Source organism: Anomaloglossus baeobatrachus, chromosome 3 (assembly GCF_048569485.1).
Source record: "Anomaloglossus baeobatrachus isolate aAnoBae1 chromosome 3, aAnoBae1.hap1, whole genome shotgun sequence".
Lineage (NCBI taxonomy): Eukaryota > Metazoa > Chordata > Amphibia > Anura > Aromobatidae > Anomaloglossus > Anomaloglossus baeobatrachus.
Genome location: NC_134355.1, coordinates 38795551 through 38809988, shown reverse-complemented (window position 1 = coordinate 38809988; position 14438 = coordinate 38795551). Strand labels below are relative to the sequence as shown.

Genomic DNA, 14438 nt, shown 5'->3' with positions numbered 1-14438 from the left:
CATGGTGCCTAAAAACCTGCCCTGGTCAGATGAGACCTAAGTAGACTAGTTGGGCAGAAACCTAGCACTGGACCTGAAAACACCATCCCCACCGTCACACGTGGTGGTAGCAGCTTCCTGCTGTGGGGAGGCCTTTCTTCAGCAGGGGCAGGGAAACTGGTAAGTGTTTATAGGAAGATTGATAGAGCTAAATACAGGATAATCCTGGCAGAAAACCTGTTAGAGGCTGCAAAAGACTTGAGTCTGGGGCATAGGTTCAACTTCCAGCAGGACAGAGCTACAATGGAGGGATCCAGTTTCTGAGACCCCCGAACAGCGGGCAGCTTAGGAGAGAGGAGTACATCGCTCTTGCCTGAGCATACACGCAAGAGCAGAGTACGGATGCAATGGAAAGCATAGGCTTCATAGCATTCTATTGGTGGGTGTGCACTCGTGGCGCTGCAAAAAGCTATCCGGTGTGGGAGCGAGACCCCCACTGACCTGATACTGATGACCTCCCCTAAGGATAAGTCTTGAAGACATCATCCGTGCTGAGCCTGAGCCATCATCCGTGCCCAGACGAGCTGCCTTTAGCAGACGTCGTCCTGCTTTCTGACATTATCTGTCCGTACCGACGCCTCGGAGAACAAATGAATTCACCCGAACTTGAGTCGGCAGCTGGAACACCGTCGCGGACAAAGCACAACAACTAAAGTCCTTCCAATATCTAAAAAGTACATAAAGAAGAAATTGATCATCTGCTTTAATATCGGGTCCATTTCTCAGCGATGTACAAGGGAATAAAGTTCTTTGGAGCTGGCAGAACAATCAGAACCGCGGGCACCAGGGTGAAATGCCGGGAAATTGCTTGTATCCAGCGCAATTAGGTTTCCATTTTATTTAATAATGAAGTGGCTTCTTTTTTTTTTTTTTTTCTTGCACTCGGATTTGACGGCGGCGCTCGGACATGATCGTTGTGGGGGACGCAGAGGTGCTCTCTGCGACAACAAATCGTTTCTTTTTCCAGAATATGAAGAAACACTTCAGACCCCGAGAACGGCTTGTAAGGAAAATTACAAAGCCTGGCATCTCGGTGATAGAGCTGTCCCCCAGGCAGCCCCAGCCTTCAATATTACTTACTGAAGACACCAGCAGCAGATTGCAGCTATAAGCAGTATTTTACAGAGAGGGCCCCTTAAGACAGGGACATGTCATTACTTATAGCAACTTCTCCCCGCGGAGAGCAGTCAGGATGCTTGAGACTAAGCAGGAGTGACACTTTAAATTCCTTCTGCCCATTCGGGCTGTCTTTCTTGATTTCCCTGAACCTCCAGCTTACCGGAGTAATCAATTCTTCTTGTTTTCTCTGCTTTTTTATTGTTTTTGCTGTCTGATGATGCTATGAACGCTTCTGATTAATTCTGCCATACGTAAGTGGGAGATCTGAACAGTATTGTGTCCTATATAAGTATATTTGCATGGGATGACGCCGGTAAAGAGGTATCCAGTATTTTTAATTATTTTTTACTATTCACCTGGAGAGCTGGATCCTCAAATCCATTGGTCCAGATCAGCAATTTTCATATAGCACAGACAGGGGGCGCTCATGCAACCAGGCAGTTTAGTAGCAATAACGGTAGCAGAGCTGGAACAGTGATGTAGCAGGGTTGACTTCGAAAGAGTAACCGGTGTAGCATAGGTGATTTTGTGATGGTGGATCAGTGTAGCAGAGCGGACACAGCGTTGTAGCAGAGCGGGTACGGCGTTGTTGCAGAGCTGGTACGGCGTTGTTGCAGAGCTGGTACGGCATTGTTGCAGAGCTGGTACGGCGTTGTAGCAGAGCTGGCACGGCGTTGTAGCAGAACTGGCACGGCGTTGTTGCAGAGCTGACACAACATTGTAGCAGATCTGGCACCACTTTGTAATAGCTGTCATAGCATTGTAGCAGAACTGGCACAGCGTTGTAGCAGAGCTAGCACAGCGTTGCAGCAGAGCTGGCACAGCGTTGCAGCAGAGCTGGCACAGCGTTGCAGCAGAGCTGGCACAGCATTTATTGCAGAGCTGGCGCAGAGTTGGCACAGCATTGTAGCAGAGTTGGCACAGCGTTGTAGCAGAGTTGGCACAGCGTTGTAGCAGAGTTGGCACAGCGTTGTAGCAGAGTTGGCACAGCGTTGTAGCAGAGTTGGCACAGCGTTGTAGCAGAGTTGGCACAGCGTTGTAGCAGAGTTGGCACAGCGTTGTTTCAGAGCTGGCACAGCGTTGCAGCAGGGGGAACTCTTCAAATAGTGGTGTAGCAAAGCTGAGTTTCCAATACTGATTCAAGAGACTTGATTGCAATCTCGAAATGGCAGAGTTGTACAGCGCAGATTGATGTAGCAGATCACAGGAAGAGCAGAGTTTAGTTACTTTAGTAGTGCAGTGAAGTAGCAGAAATGTGTGACCCTCCAGAATACGCAAGTGGCATCATACTGCCTATGCACAGCATCTTTACCCGGATGGATGACGACATCAGGGTGCAGGAATAGATGATCCGTTCTCACCGCTAGAACCGAGACAGCTGAGAAACATTCAATTTAAAATCACGCTCTGCAATCCATCCCATAATTCTTATGTACAGCATCACATGGCCAGAGCCAGTCCCATCGCAGCTTGCTAGGAGGACGGTGGGATTCTTTCTTTCTCTGTATTCTACTAAATAGGCCTTGAGATTACAAGTATCCAGTCAGGGGGCTGAACCATCATCATCTTTATTATCAGTGTGTAACAGGGGCTGCGTAATCATCATCAGTGTGATGAACTTCTGTTTTACTTTGTGTAGACCTTGTGTGGTTCAGTGCGCGCAGTTCCATCATACAGAAAGTTTTTGTGACCCCCCCCTTTAGAGAAGATTAAGGTGTGTTGTTCCCCGGGGGGTGGTGGGGGGGGGGGGCAGTTACTACTAGATCACCAGTCATTGAACTTAAGATAGAACGAAACCACTAAATCGCGTATTATGGCCTGAATGTATGTGGGGGACTCATTGCAGAATGAATGATGATAAAATCACTGGTCTGCTACCTAAAGTATAGAAATGGATTAATACATAACTTTTCTGTTCGAACATTCAGCAAATGTACAACTTTTTGGGGTCAGTGCGTGCCTTAATTATTCTCATATATTTATTTTTAGGCGTTTTTAACCTTGGGGTACCAGTGGATGCGCTGTTCTTCATTGGTAACCAGTTGGTCGCTACAAGTCATACAGGAAAGGTCGGGGTTTGGAACGCCGTCACTCAGCACTGGCAGGTATGTACACTGTCACTGACCACGGGCGGGTCCATACGCCTTCACTAGGCACGGCTCAGGCAGGGCCGTACCACTTCACTAGGCACTGGCGGGCAGATCTGTACACTTTCACTAGGCACTTGCAGGCAGATCCGTACGACTTCACTAGGCACGGGCAGGCAGGTCCGTTTGCCTTCACTAGACACTGGCAGGTAGGTATGTATGCCTTCACTAGGCACTGGCAGACAGGTCTGTATGCCTTCACTAGGCACGGGCAGGCAGGTCCGTATGCCTTCACACTAGGCACGGGCGGGCAGGTCCGTACGCCTTCACTAGGCACTAGCAGGTAGGTGTGTATGCCTTCACTAGGCACTGACAGGCAGATCTGTATGCCTTCACTAGGCACTGACAGGCAGATCCGTATGCCTTCACTAGGCACTGACAGGCAGATCCGTATGCCTTCACTAGGCACTGACAGGCAGATCCGTATGCCTTCACTAGGCACTGACAGGCAGATCCGTATGCCTTCACTAGGCACTGACAGGCAGATCCATATGCCTTCATTAGGCACTGGTAGGAAAATCCATACTCCTTCATTAAGCACTGGCAGGCAGGTCCGTACACCTTCACTAGGCCTGGCAGGCAGGTCCATATGCCTTCACTCATCACTGGCAGGGAGGTCCGTATGCCTTCACTCAGCACAGGCGCATACACCATCACTCAGTGTTGGCAGGTACATACATCATCACTCAGCACTGACAGGGGCGTACACCATTCCACGCTGCAATCATTACTAATGTTACTATTTTACATCTCTGTAATAATTATATAATGCCGATTACATTACCCCGTCTGCAATGCTTAGCCTCCTGTTCTCTTGTATTCTTCTTATTTGGATTTCTTGTGAACACATGCTTATATCCTGGTCCGTCTCTCTGTTTCCACAGGTACAGGATGTTGTTCCTATTACCAGCTATGACACGGCTGGCTCATTCCTTCTACTGGGATGTAATAATGGATCAATCTATTATATAGGTAAGAACAGGCATTGTAGGTAATGAAATCTCAATAAACTCTGTGCTTCATACTTGTAAAGAGCATTCTTCAGATGAAATTGATGTTGCACCATTTGTACTAATAGTCTCATAGGCTCTGTGCACATTGTATTTGAGCTTTAACTTTGCCATAAATGCTGGGAAAGTTCCTAAGATATATTACACAATCACACACTTTTAAAACTCCAGTCACCTAAGAGAAGCCAAAATGTTGTCTTATCACCCCTTGTCAGGTTGTATTTTTCCATTGATTATTTCAGACATGATGTATACAAGAAAAAACAAAAAGCCAGCACTAAATGTGCACTTCAGCACTAAAAATTCCAAACTGTACTAATTATAAAAATGATGAGATTTTTGGCAAAAATTGCAATTTCTTGAGCTGCCCCGCCACGTCACGGCAAATCTCATTTGAGGCAGTCCTACACTAAAATATTTTTATAAAATGTGCCATACGGCCTCACATATGAATATTAGAACTGCTCTTAGCAGCACTCACCTGGTCTATTTCAATCCCGTACCCATGACTGAGTCATGGCTGTGGGCGGGACAGGTCCAAGCAAATGCTGCATGAAGTAAATAGCCTGTGGACAGGGCCTGATGACTGAATGTGAACAGTCACCAACCGCCAAAGTCTAGACAGGTGGAATACATCCCAAATTGGGGTGCATAGCAAGGTGGGGGTCAGCCACCGACCAATTCAGTGAAGAAAAAACAAAAGAGCTGGTTAATCATCATCATTATCTGTGATTTTTTTTTTTACAACTTTGTAATAGGAGCTGAAATATCATCATCATTTTCTGTGATAGGAGCTGAAAAATCATCATCATTATCTGTGATAGGAGCTGAATAATCATTATCCGTGATAGGAGCTGAATAATCCTCATCATTATCTGTGATAGGAGCTGAAAAATCCTCATCATTATCTGTGATAGGAGCTGAAAAATCATCATCATTATCTGTAATAGGAGCTGAATAGTCATAATCATTATCTGTGATAGGAGCTGAATAATCATCATCATGATCTGTGTTAGGAGCTGAATAATCATCATCATCATCTATGATAGGAGCTGAATAATCATCATTATCTGTGATAGGAGCGGAATAATCCTCATCATTATCTGTGATAGGAGCTGAATAATCCTCATCATTATCTGTGATAGGAGCTGAATAATCATCATCATTATCTGTGATAGGAGCTGAATAATCATCATCATGATCTGTAATAGGAGCTGAATAGTCATAATCATTATATGTGATAGGAGCTGAATAATCATCATCATGATCTGTGATAGGAGCTGAATAATCCTCATCATCATCTATGATAGGAGCTGAATAATCATCATCTGTGATAGGAGCGGAATAATCCTCATCATTATCTGTGATAGGAGCTGAATAATCCTCATCATTATCTGTGATAGGAGCTGAATAATCATCATCATTATCTGTGATAGGAGCTGAATAATCATCATCATGATCTGTGATAGGAGCTGAATAATCATCATCATTATCTGTGATAGGAGCTGAATAATCATCATCATTATCTGTGATAGGAGCTGAATAATCATCATCATTATCTGTGATAGGAGCTGAATAATCATCATCATTATCTGTGAAAGGAGCTATATAATCATCATCATTATCTGTGATAGGAGCTGAATAATCATCATCATGATCTGTGATAGGAGCTGAATAATCATTATCTGTGATAGGAGCTGAATAATCATCATTATCTGTGATAGGAGCTGAGTAATCATTATCATTATCTGTGATAGGAGCTGAATAATCATTATCATTATCTGTGATAGGAGCTGAGTAATCATTATCATTATCTGTGATAGGAGCTGAATAATCATTATCATTATCTGTGATAGGAGCTGAGTAATTATTATCATTATCTGTGATAGGAGCTGAATAATCATCATCAGTGTGAGAAGAGTTATTTTTCGCTTGTGAAAAACTTGTATAGTACACTGCTTGCAATTTCATCTCACTTTTCTCTTTTGGTGACTTTCTTTAGAGAACCTAAAGCCTTTTAATTCTATGGGGGCCACCGTGGGATCTCATGAGACTTGTAATTAGGGGCAGAGATAATTCTGATTGGGTAAGCTAGTTTTGAGGGCGTTTGAAGTTTTGGCATATCAATTAATAAAGTAGTCATCAGTCATGGAGAAAGCGGCTGAGACCTCCGCTGATCATTACTTTGGACGGTGGGACCACTTTTTAGCTCCTAATTGCTTCTTTCAGGGGAACGAGCTGCTGACGTCGTCTTATGGTTCAGGTCCTATGCAATGCTACATAGTTGGATTGACCCCCTTGTTATAGTATATTGTATATTTCCTACAGATATGCAGAAGTTTCCGTTACGTATGAAGGACAATGATCTTCTTGTAACAGAATTGTATCACGATCCCTCCAATGATGCTATTACTGCACTGAGCGTCTACCTCACCCCAAAAACAAGTGAGTATGGTGCGAGAGGGGAGATTCAAGTTTTATCCGTTCCTGACATATTTGTGGAAGGGGCTAAAATGTGATGTAAACTTAATCAAAGGTAAACCCTCCTACAGTTTCAGTGCTGCCTCTTCAGACACTGAATTCCTGGTTGTATCGTAGTAAATATTACCGCTGCAGCCAGTCACATGTGGCCAAGGGCATGTCACATTTCACTAGAGTTAGGTACCGTATTTTTTGGATTATAAGACTTCATTTTCCTCCTCAAAATTTGGAAGGAAAATGAGGGGTGTTTCTTATAATCTGAATGTAACTTACTTGGGGTGGTGGAGAGGGGTCATAGGAAGCAGGGGAGATGCTGCAGGCCGCGGGTGCTGTGCTGCAGGCTGTGCTATGCGCTGTGCTGCAGGCTGTGCTATGCGCTGTGCTGTGGGCGGTGAGGCAGGGGCTGCCATTCTGAAAATGTCAGCAGCATGGGCTTCCAATAATGGCGTCCGGAATTGGTGCATGTGCAGATGGAGCTCTCGGCTCAAGATCTCATCTGCGCACGTGCCACCTCCTGCTTTTTGATTCCCTGATGCGGACTTAAGGGAAATGGCCCTCGGAGTCGGCGCGTGTGAAGATGAGACCTTTGCCTGTCATTGAGCCGTCAGCTCCATCTGCACATGCACCGACTCCTGGTACTATTTCTTTGAAGGCCGCACTGCTGACTGCTTCTGGATGCTCCATGTGCCTGCAGCAAGCATCTGGGACACCTGCTGCACCACCCGCAGCACCGCCCTGCTCCACCGCTGCCCCTGACACTCAAACCCCCCCCCCCTCTGGTAAGACACCACCGGAATATATGACGGACTCCATTTTTTCCCCCCTTTTTTCCCTCTCTAAATTTGGGGTGCGTCTTTTATAATCCGGTGCGTCTTATAAAACGAAAAATACAGTATATTTATTTGCAGGATCCTGTTTCAGCAGCCACGTCCAGTAGTCCATGATTCCCAGACCCGGGCTCTGTTGATCTCCTACCTGCCTGCATTCCCAACACAACTTTATGCAATCATTGTCTTGCAACGTTGATGTTGTCTTTGGCCTACTAATTAGAAGAGGTAGGAGGAAGTTCAGACTGCGGACATGGTCCTGCAAATCCTTTTTTTTTTTGTGACTTTGTCTCCTGTTAACTCCCATATGTACTATCCACAAACACTACAAAATGATCTTCGAGAATGTAAAAAGACCTTTCTTTGTCGCTCCATTGGGAGACCCAGACAATTGGGTGTATAGCTTCTGCCTCCGGAGGCCACACAAAGTATTACACTTTAAAAAGTGTAACCCCTCCCCTCTGCCTATACACCCCCCCCGTGCATCACGGGCTCCTCAGTTTTTATGCTTTGTGTTGAAGGAGGCACACATTCACTCATGCTCCCATTTTAGTCAGCAGCAGCTGCTGATTGTATCGGATGGAAGAAAAGAGGGCCCCTAACAGGGCCCCCGGCATGCTCCCTTCTCACCCCACTAAGTCGGCGGTGTTGTTAAGGTTGAGGTACCCATTGCGGGTACACAGGCTGGAGCCACATGCCGTTTTCCTTCCCCATCCCTTAGGGGCTCTGGGAGAAGTGGGATCCTATCCGGTCATCCAGGCACTGGGACCGGGCTCCCTCCGCAGCCCCTTTGGGATTCTGACGGACAGGAGACTGAGTATCCTCAGGGACAGGGCCCTGCATCTACAGGCAATCTGTGTCCCCTTGGGGACGGTGCATGGAGCACTTTGGCCTCAGACGCTGCAGCGACTGCGGTGTTGGTATGAAACCGGGACTACCGCGCCGACCGCGCCTGCTTGCCGGCCGCGGTTTTAACTTTAGTCCCCGGCTTTTGCGGCCTAGTGCCTTAAACTCCCGCCCCCGGGCCTGCCAGTCAGGGGAAAGGGCGGGACGGTCGGTCTGACGCCGACAGTGAGGGCTGGAGCACACTTAGCTGTCCTCCCCCCCCCCCTCACTAATCACTCTGAGGCACCAGATTCCCGCACTTTTGTAGTTACGCCCACGGCTCCCTCCCCTGTGAACGCCGACAGCCATGTTTTAAGCACATTCTGCCGGTGGAGGACTTCTGGCTGCAGCTCTGGGAGACCCGAGGCAGGGAATCTGGTGGCCACACACCGCTTGAGCGGTCGGTAAGCCACACCGGTCACCCGGTGCTGGTCCTCCTAGAGTGCCGAACTGTATATATATATATTATATTTGTATACATTGTCTCGGTTCTGCTGTACTGTTACCTTGTGGCTATATATCCCTCAGTGATCATTCTCCTGGGAGACAACAGCATGTCGTTCACAAGGAGCAAGGGTGCCAAGACACAGGGTTATTTTGCAACCTGTACCTCTTGTGCGGCTATGCTACCTGCAGGTTCCACCTACCCTCACTGTGAGCAATGCTCGAGCCCTGTGGCACTCGCTCAGCCGGAGCCTGGGGCACTGGTGGGACCCTCGGCCCAGGTAGAACCGCCGGCTACCCCTGTACAGGTGGCAGGGACCAGAGTTTGCAGTTTTAGCTGAGAAACTCTCTGAGTCACTTTCACAATCCATGGCTCAGTCTATGGACAAATGGTCTGCTAAGATACTAGAAGTCTTGCAGTCCAGACCGGCCCTTACACAGGCCCCGGGCACTGCGGGATCGCCCCCAGGCCCCTCTCGGTCTGCGACGAAGCGTGCTCCTGGGGTGGGCTCTAGTTATTACGTGGAGGACTCCGGCACGGACCGCAGTCCCAGACCGGCTAAGCGGGCTCGCTTAGAATCTTCCCCGGCTTCATCACGCTGTTCGGGGTCTCAGCTTGAGGACTCTCTAGAGGATGAGGCGGAGGTCGCAGCCCAGGGCTCTGACCCTGACGTTGCTCTCAATCTTGATACACCTGAAGGGGACGCCATAGTAAATGACCTTATAGCGTCCATCAACCAGGTGCTAGATCTTTCTCCCCCAACTCCACCTATAGAGGAGTCGGCCTCACAGCAGGAGAAGCACCAGTTTAGGTTTCCCAAACGTACTCGGAGTGCTTTCTTCGATCACTCTAACTTCAGAGATGCTGTCCAGAAGCACAGGGCTTTCCCGGACAAGCGCTTTACTAAACGCCTTAATGACACACGTTACCCCTTCCCCCCTGACGTAGTTAAGGGTTGGGCTCAATGTCCCAAGGTGGATCCTCCAGTCTCTAGGCTGGCGGCTAGATCCGTAGTAGCAGTGGCTGGCGGTTCATCGCTCAAGGATGCCACGGACAGGCAGATAGAGCTCCTAATGAAATCCATCTATGAAGCCATAGGCGCGTCCTTTGCCCCAGCCTTTGCAGCAGTGTGGGCACTCCAGGCTATCTCAGCTTGTCTGTCTGAGATTAATGCGGTCACCCGTACCTCTGCTCCGCAAGTAGCGTCTTTGACTTCTCAGGCGTCGGTATTTTCATCCTACGCCATGAATGCTGTCCTGGACTCGGCTAGCCGTACAGCGGTAGCATCCGCCAATTCGGTGGCAGTCCGCAGGGCCATGTGGCTACGCGAATGGAAGGCAGACTCTGCTTCCAAGAAGTTCTTGACCGGTTTGCCTTTTTCTGGCGACCGATTGTTTGGCGAGCTATTGGATGAAATTATTAAGCAATCCAAGGGAAAGGAATCGTCCTTACCTCAGCCCAAACCAAAGAGACCTCAGCAACGAAAAATTCAAGCAAGGTTTCGGTCCTTTCGGCCCTCAGCCAGATCCCAATCCTCCTCGTCCAACAGGCCACAGAAGAGCCAGAGGAACTCTTCTGCATGGCGGTCTAAGTCACGTCCTCCAAAGACCGCCGGAGGCACCGTCTCCAAGGCGGCCTCCTCATGACTTTCGGCCTCCCCAAACCGCATCCTCGGTGGCAGGCTCTCCCGCTTTTGCGACACCTGGTGGCCACATGTCCAAGACCGATGGGTGAGGGACATTCTGTCTCACGGTTACAGGATAGAGTTCAGCTCTCGTCCTCCGACTCGTTTTTTTCAGAACATCTCCGCCCCCGAGCGAACCGTTGCACTTTTTCAGGCGGTGGACACTCTGAAGACAGAAGGAGTTGTGATCCCCGTTCCCCTTCGCGGTTTTTACTCCAACCTGTTCGTGGTGCCAAAAAAGGACGGTTCATTCCGTCCCGTTTTGGACCTCAAATTGCTCAACAGACATGTGAGAACCAGGCGGTTTCGCATGGAATCCCTCCGCTCTGTCATCGCTTCGATGTCCCAAGGAGACTTCCTAGCATCAATCGACATCAGGGATGCCTATCTCCATGTGCCGATCGCTCCAGAGCATCAACGCTTCCTGCGTTTCGCCATTGGGGACGAACACCTTCAGTTTGTGGCACTGCCTTTCGGCCTGGCGACAGCCCCACGGGTCTTCACCAAGGTCATGGCATCCGTTGTGGCAGTCCTGCACTCTCAGGGCCACTCGGTGATCCCGTACTTAGACGATCTTCTAGTCAAGGCACCCTCCCGGGTGGCATGTCAACACAGTCTGACCGTTGCTCTGGAGACTCTCCAGAGGTTTGGGTGGATCATCAATTTCCCAAAGTCAAAATTGACTCCGACCCAATCACTGACTTACCTCGGGATGGAGTTTCATACTCTCTCAGCGATAGTCAAGCTACCGCTGGACAAACAGCATTCGCTGCAAACAGGGGTGCAATCTCTCCTTCGGACCCAGTCACACCCCTTGAGGCGCCTCATGCACTTCCTGGGGAAGATGGTGGCAGCAATGGAGGCAGTTCCCTTTGCGCAGTTTCATCTGCATCCACTCCAATGGGACATTCTCCGCAAATGGGACAAGAGGTCGACGTCCTTAGACAGGAACGTCTCTCTTTCTCTGGCAGCCAAGACCTCTCTTCAGTGGTGGCTTCTTCCCACTTCTCTGTCGAAGGGAAAATCTTTCCTGCCCCCGTCCTGGGCTGTGGTCACGACGGACGCGAGTCTGTCAGGGTGGGGAGCGGTTTTTCTCCACCACAAGGCTCAGGGAACCTGGACTCCGACAGAGTCCTCCCTTCAGATCAATGTTCTGGAGATAAGGGCAGTGTACCTAGCCCTAAAGGCGTTCCATCGGTGGCTGGAGGGCAGGCAGATCCGCATACAGTCGGACAACGCCACGGCGGTCGCGTACATCAACCACCAGGGCGGCACTCGCAGTCGTCAAGCCTTCCAAGAAGTTCGGCGGATTCTGCTGTGGGCGGAGGCCACAGCCTCCACCATCTCCACGGTTCACATCCCGGGCGTAGAAAACTGGGAAGCAGACTTTCTCAGTCGCCAGGGCATGGACGCAGGGGAATGCTCTCTTCACCCGGACGTGTTTCAAGAGATCTGTTGCCGCTGGGGAACGCCCGGCATTCATGGCACGGTCTCAGGATCACAGAGCTCTGGCGGCGGACGCCTTAGTTCAGGATTGGTCGCAGTTTCGACTGCCTTATGTATTCCCTCCTCTGGCAATGCTGCCCAGAGTGTTGCGCAAGATCAGGTCCGACTGCCGCCGCGCCATCCTCGTCGCTCCAGACTGGCCGAGGAGGTCGTGGTACCCGGACCTGTGGCACCTCACGGTGGGTCAACCGTGGGCGCTCCCAGACCGACCAGACTTGCTGTCTCAAGGGCCATTTTTCCATCTGAATTCTGCGGCCCTCAACCTGACTGTGTGGCCATTGAGTCCTGGCTCCTAGCGTCCTCAGGGTTATCTCAAGAGGTCATTGCCACTATGAGACAGGCCAGGAAACCAACGTCAGCCAAGATCTATCACAGGGCTTGGAGGATCTTCTTAGCCTGGTGCTCTGATAAGGGGTTTACCCCCTGGCCGTTTGCCTTACCCACGTTTCTTTCCTTCCTTCAATCCGGAATGGACAAGGGTTTGTCTCTCGGCTCTCTCAAGGGACAAGTATCGGCGCTTTCCGTGTTTTTTCAAAAGCGTCTAGCCAGGCTTCCACAGGTCCGCACGTTCCTGCAGGGAGTTTGCCACATAGTCCCACCTTACAAGCGGCCGCTGGAACCCTGGGATCTCAACAGGGTTCTACGGGCTCTTCAGAAACCACCGTTTGAGCCGCTGCGGGATGTCTCTCTATCACGTCTTTCGCAGAAGGTGGCATTTCTAGTGGCAGTTACATCACTCCGAAGAGTGTCAGAGCTTGCAGCGCTGTCATGCAAAGCCCCCTTCCTGGTATTTCACCAGGATAAGGTGGTTCTGCGTCCGCTCCTGGACTTTCTCCCTAAGGTGGTGTCCCCTTTTCATCTCAATCAGGATATCTCCTTACCTTCATTTTGCCCTCATCTAATTCACCAATGTGAAAAGGATTTGCATTTGTTAGATCTAGTGAGAGCACTCCGGATCTACGTGTCTCGCACGGCGCCACTGCGCCGTTCTGATGCGCTCTTTGTCCTTGTCGCTGGCCAGCGTAAGGGGTCGCAGGCTTCCAAGTCAACCTTGGCTCGGTGGATCAAGGAACCGATATTTGAAGCCTACCGTTCTTCTGGGCTTCCGATTCCTTCAGGGCTGAAAGCCCATTCTACCAGAGCCGTGGGTGCGTCTTGGGCATTGCGGCACCGGGTGACGGCTCAGCAGGTGTGTCAGGCAGCTACCTGGTCTAGTCTGCACACTTTCACGAAACACTATCAGGTGCATACCTATGCTTCGGCGGATGCCAGTCTGAGTAGGCGAGTCCTTCAGGCGGCAGTTGCCCACCTGTAAGAGGAGGGCCGTTGTCGGCTCTTTTTATCGGGGTATTCTTTTACCCACCCAGGGACTGCTTTTGGACGTCCCAATTGTCTGGGTCTCCCAATGGAGCGACAAAGAAGAAGGGAATTTTGTTTACTTACCGTAAATTCCTTTTCTTCTAGCTCCTATTGGGAGACCCAGCACCCGCCCCTGTTCCCTTCGGGCTGTTTGTTCTTTTGTGTACACATGTTGTTCATGTTGAATTGTTCTTTTGGTTCATGGTTTTCAGTTCTCCGAACATCCTTCGGATTGAATTTACCTTAGACCAATTTATAAGTTTCCTCCTTCCTGCTTTTGCACCAAAACTGAGGAGCCCGTGATGCACGGGGGGGTGTATAGGCAGAGGGGAGGGGTTACACTTTTTAAAGTGTAATACTTTGTGTGGCCTCCGGAGGCAGAAGCTATACACCCAATTGTCTGGGTCTCCCAATAGGAGCTAGAAGAAAAAGAATTTACGGTAAGTAAACAAAATTCCCTTCGTCGTAGGGCGCGCCCAGAGATAGCCCCAGCGTCAGTCGCCGATCCCTAGGGAGTCATCAGTATATGATAGACCTGTTCTAAGTTCTGAAGAACATAGTTACATAATGTTGTGTTCTCCATTATTATGTCACCCAACGAGAGTGATCAGGGAGAGAATATCGAGAAGCTTTTATGCCATCTTCAGACAAAGTAATCTTATAATAAATTGATTTCTTCTTACGACACGTTCTGAACAGGCGTCAGCGGAAACTGGATAGAGATCGCTTACGGTACAAGTTCTGGAGCCGTCAGGGTGATCGTACAGCATCCTGAGACCGTCGGCTCCGGCCCGCAGCTGTTCCAGACATTTACTGTTCATCGGAGCCCGGTTACAAAGATCATGCTGTCAGAGAAGCACCTGGTGTCAGGTACAGCGGCGCTACAGTACAATGTGTATGTAATGATCACATAGAAAGTACTGATGTCATCGGAAA

General features: G+C 49.3%; 1 protein-coding gene across 1 annotated transcript in view; it reads left to right on the top strand.

Annotated features, from left to right (window-relative positions):
- KCTD3 (potassium channel tetramerization domain containing 3) overlaps positions 1–14438 on the top strand; it is a 148338-nt gene that overhangs the window by 88687 nt on the left and 45213 nt on the right. Inside the window, exons 10-13 of the mRNA XM_075339133.1 lie at positions 3148–3263; positions 4190–4277; positions 6644–6760; positions 14202–14372. Of these exons, the coding sequence (XP_075195248.1) occupies positions 3148–3263; positions 4190–4277; positions 6644–6760; positions 14202–14372 (492 nt within the window). The remainder of the gene's footprint in view (positions 1–3147; positions 3264–4189; positions 4278–6643; positions 6761–14201; positions 14373–14438) is intronic.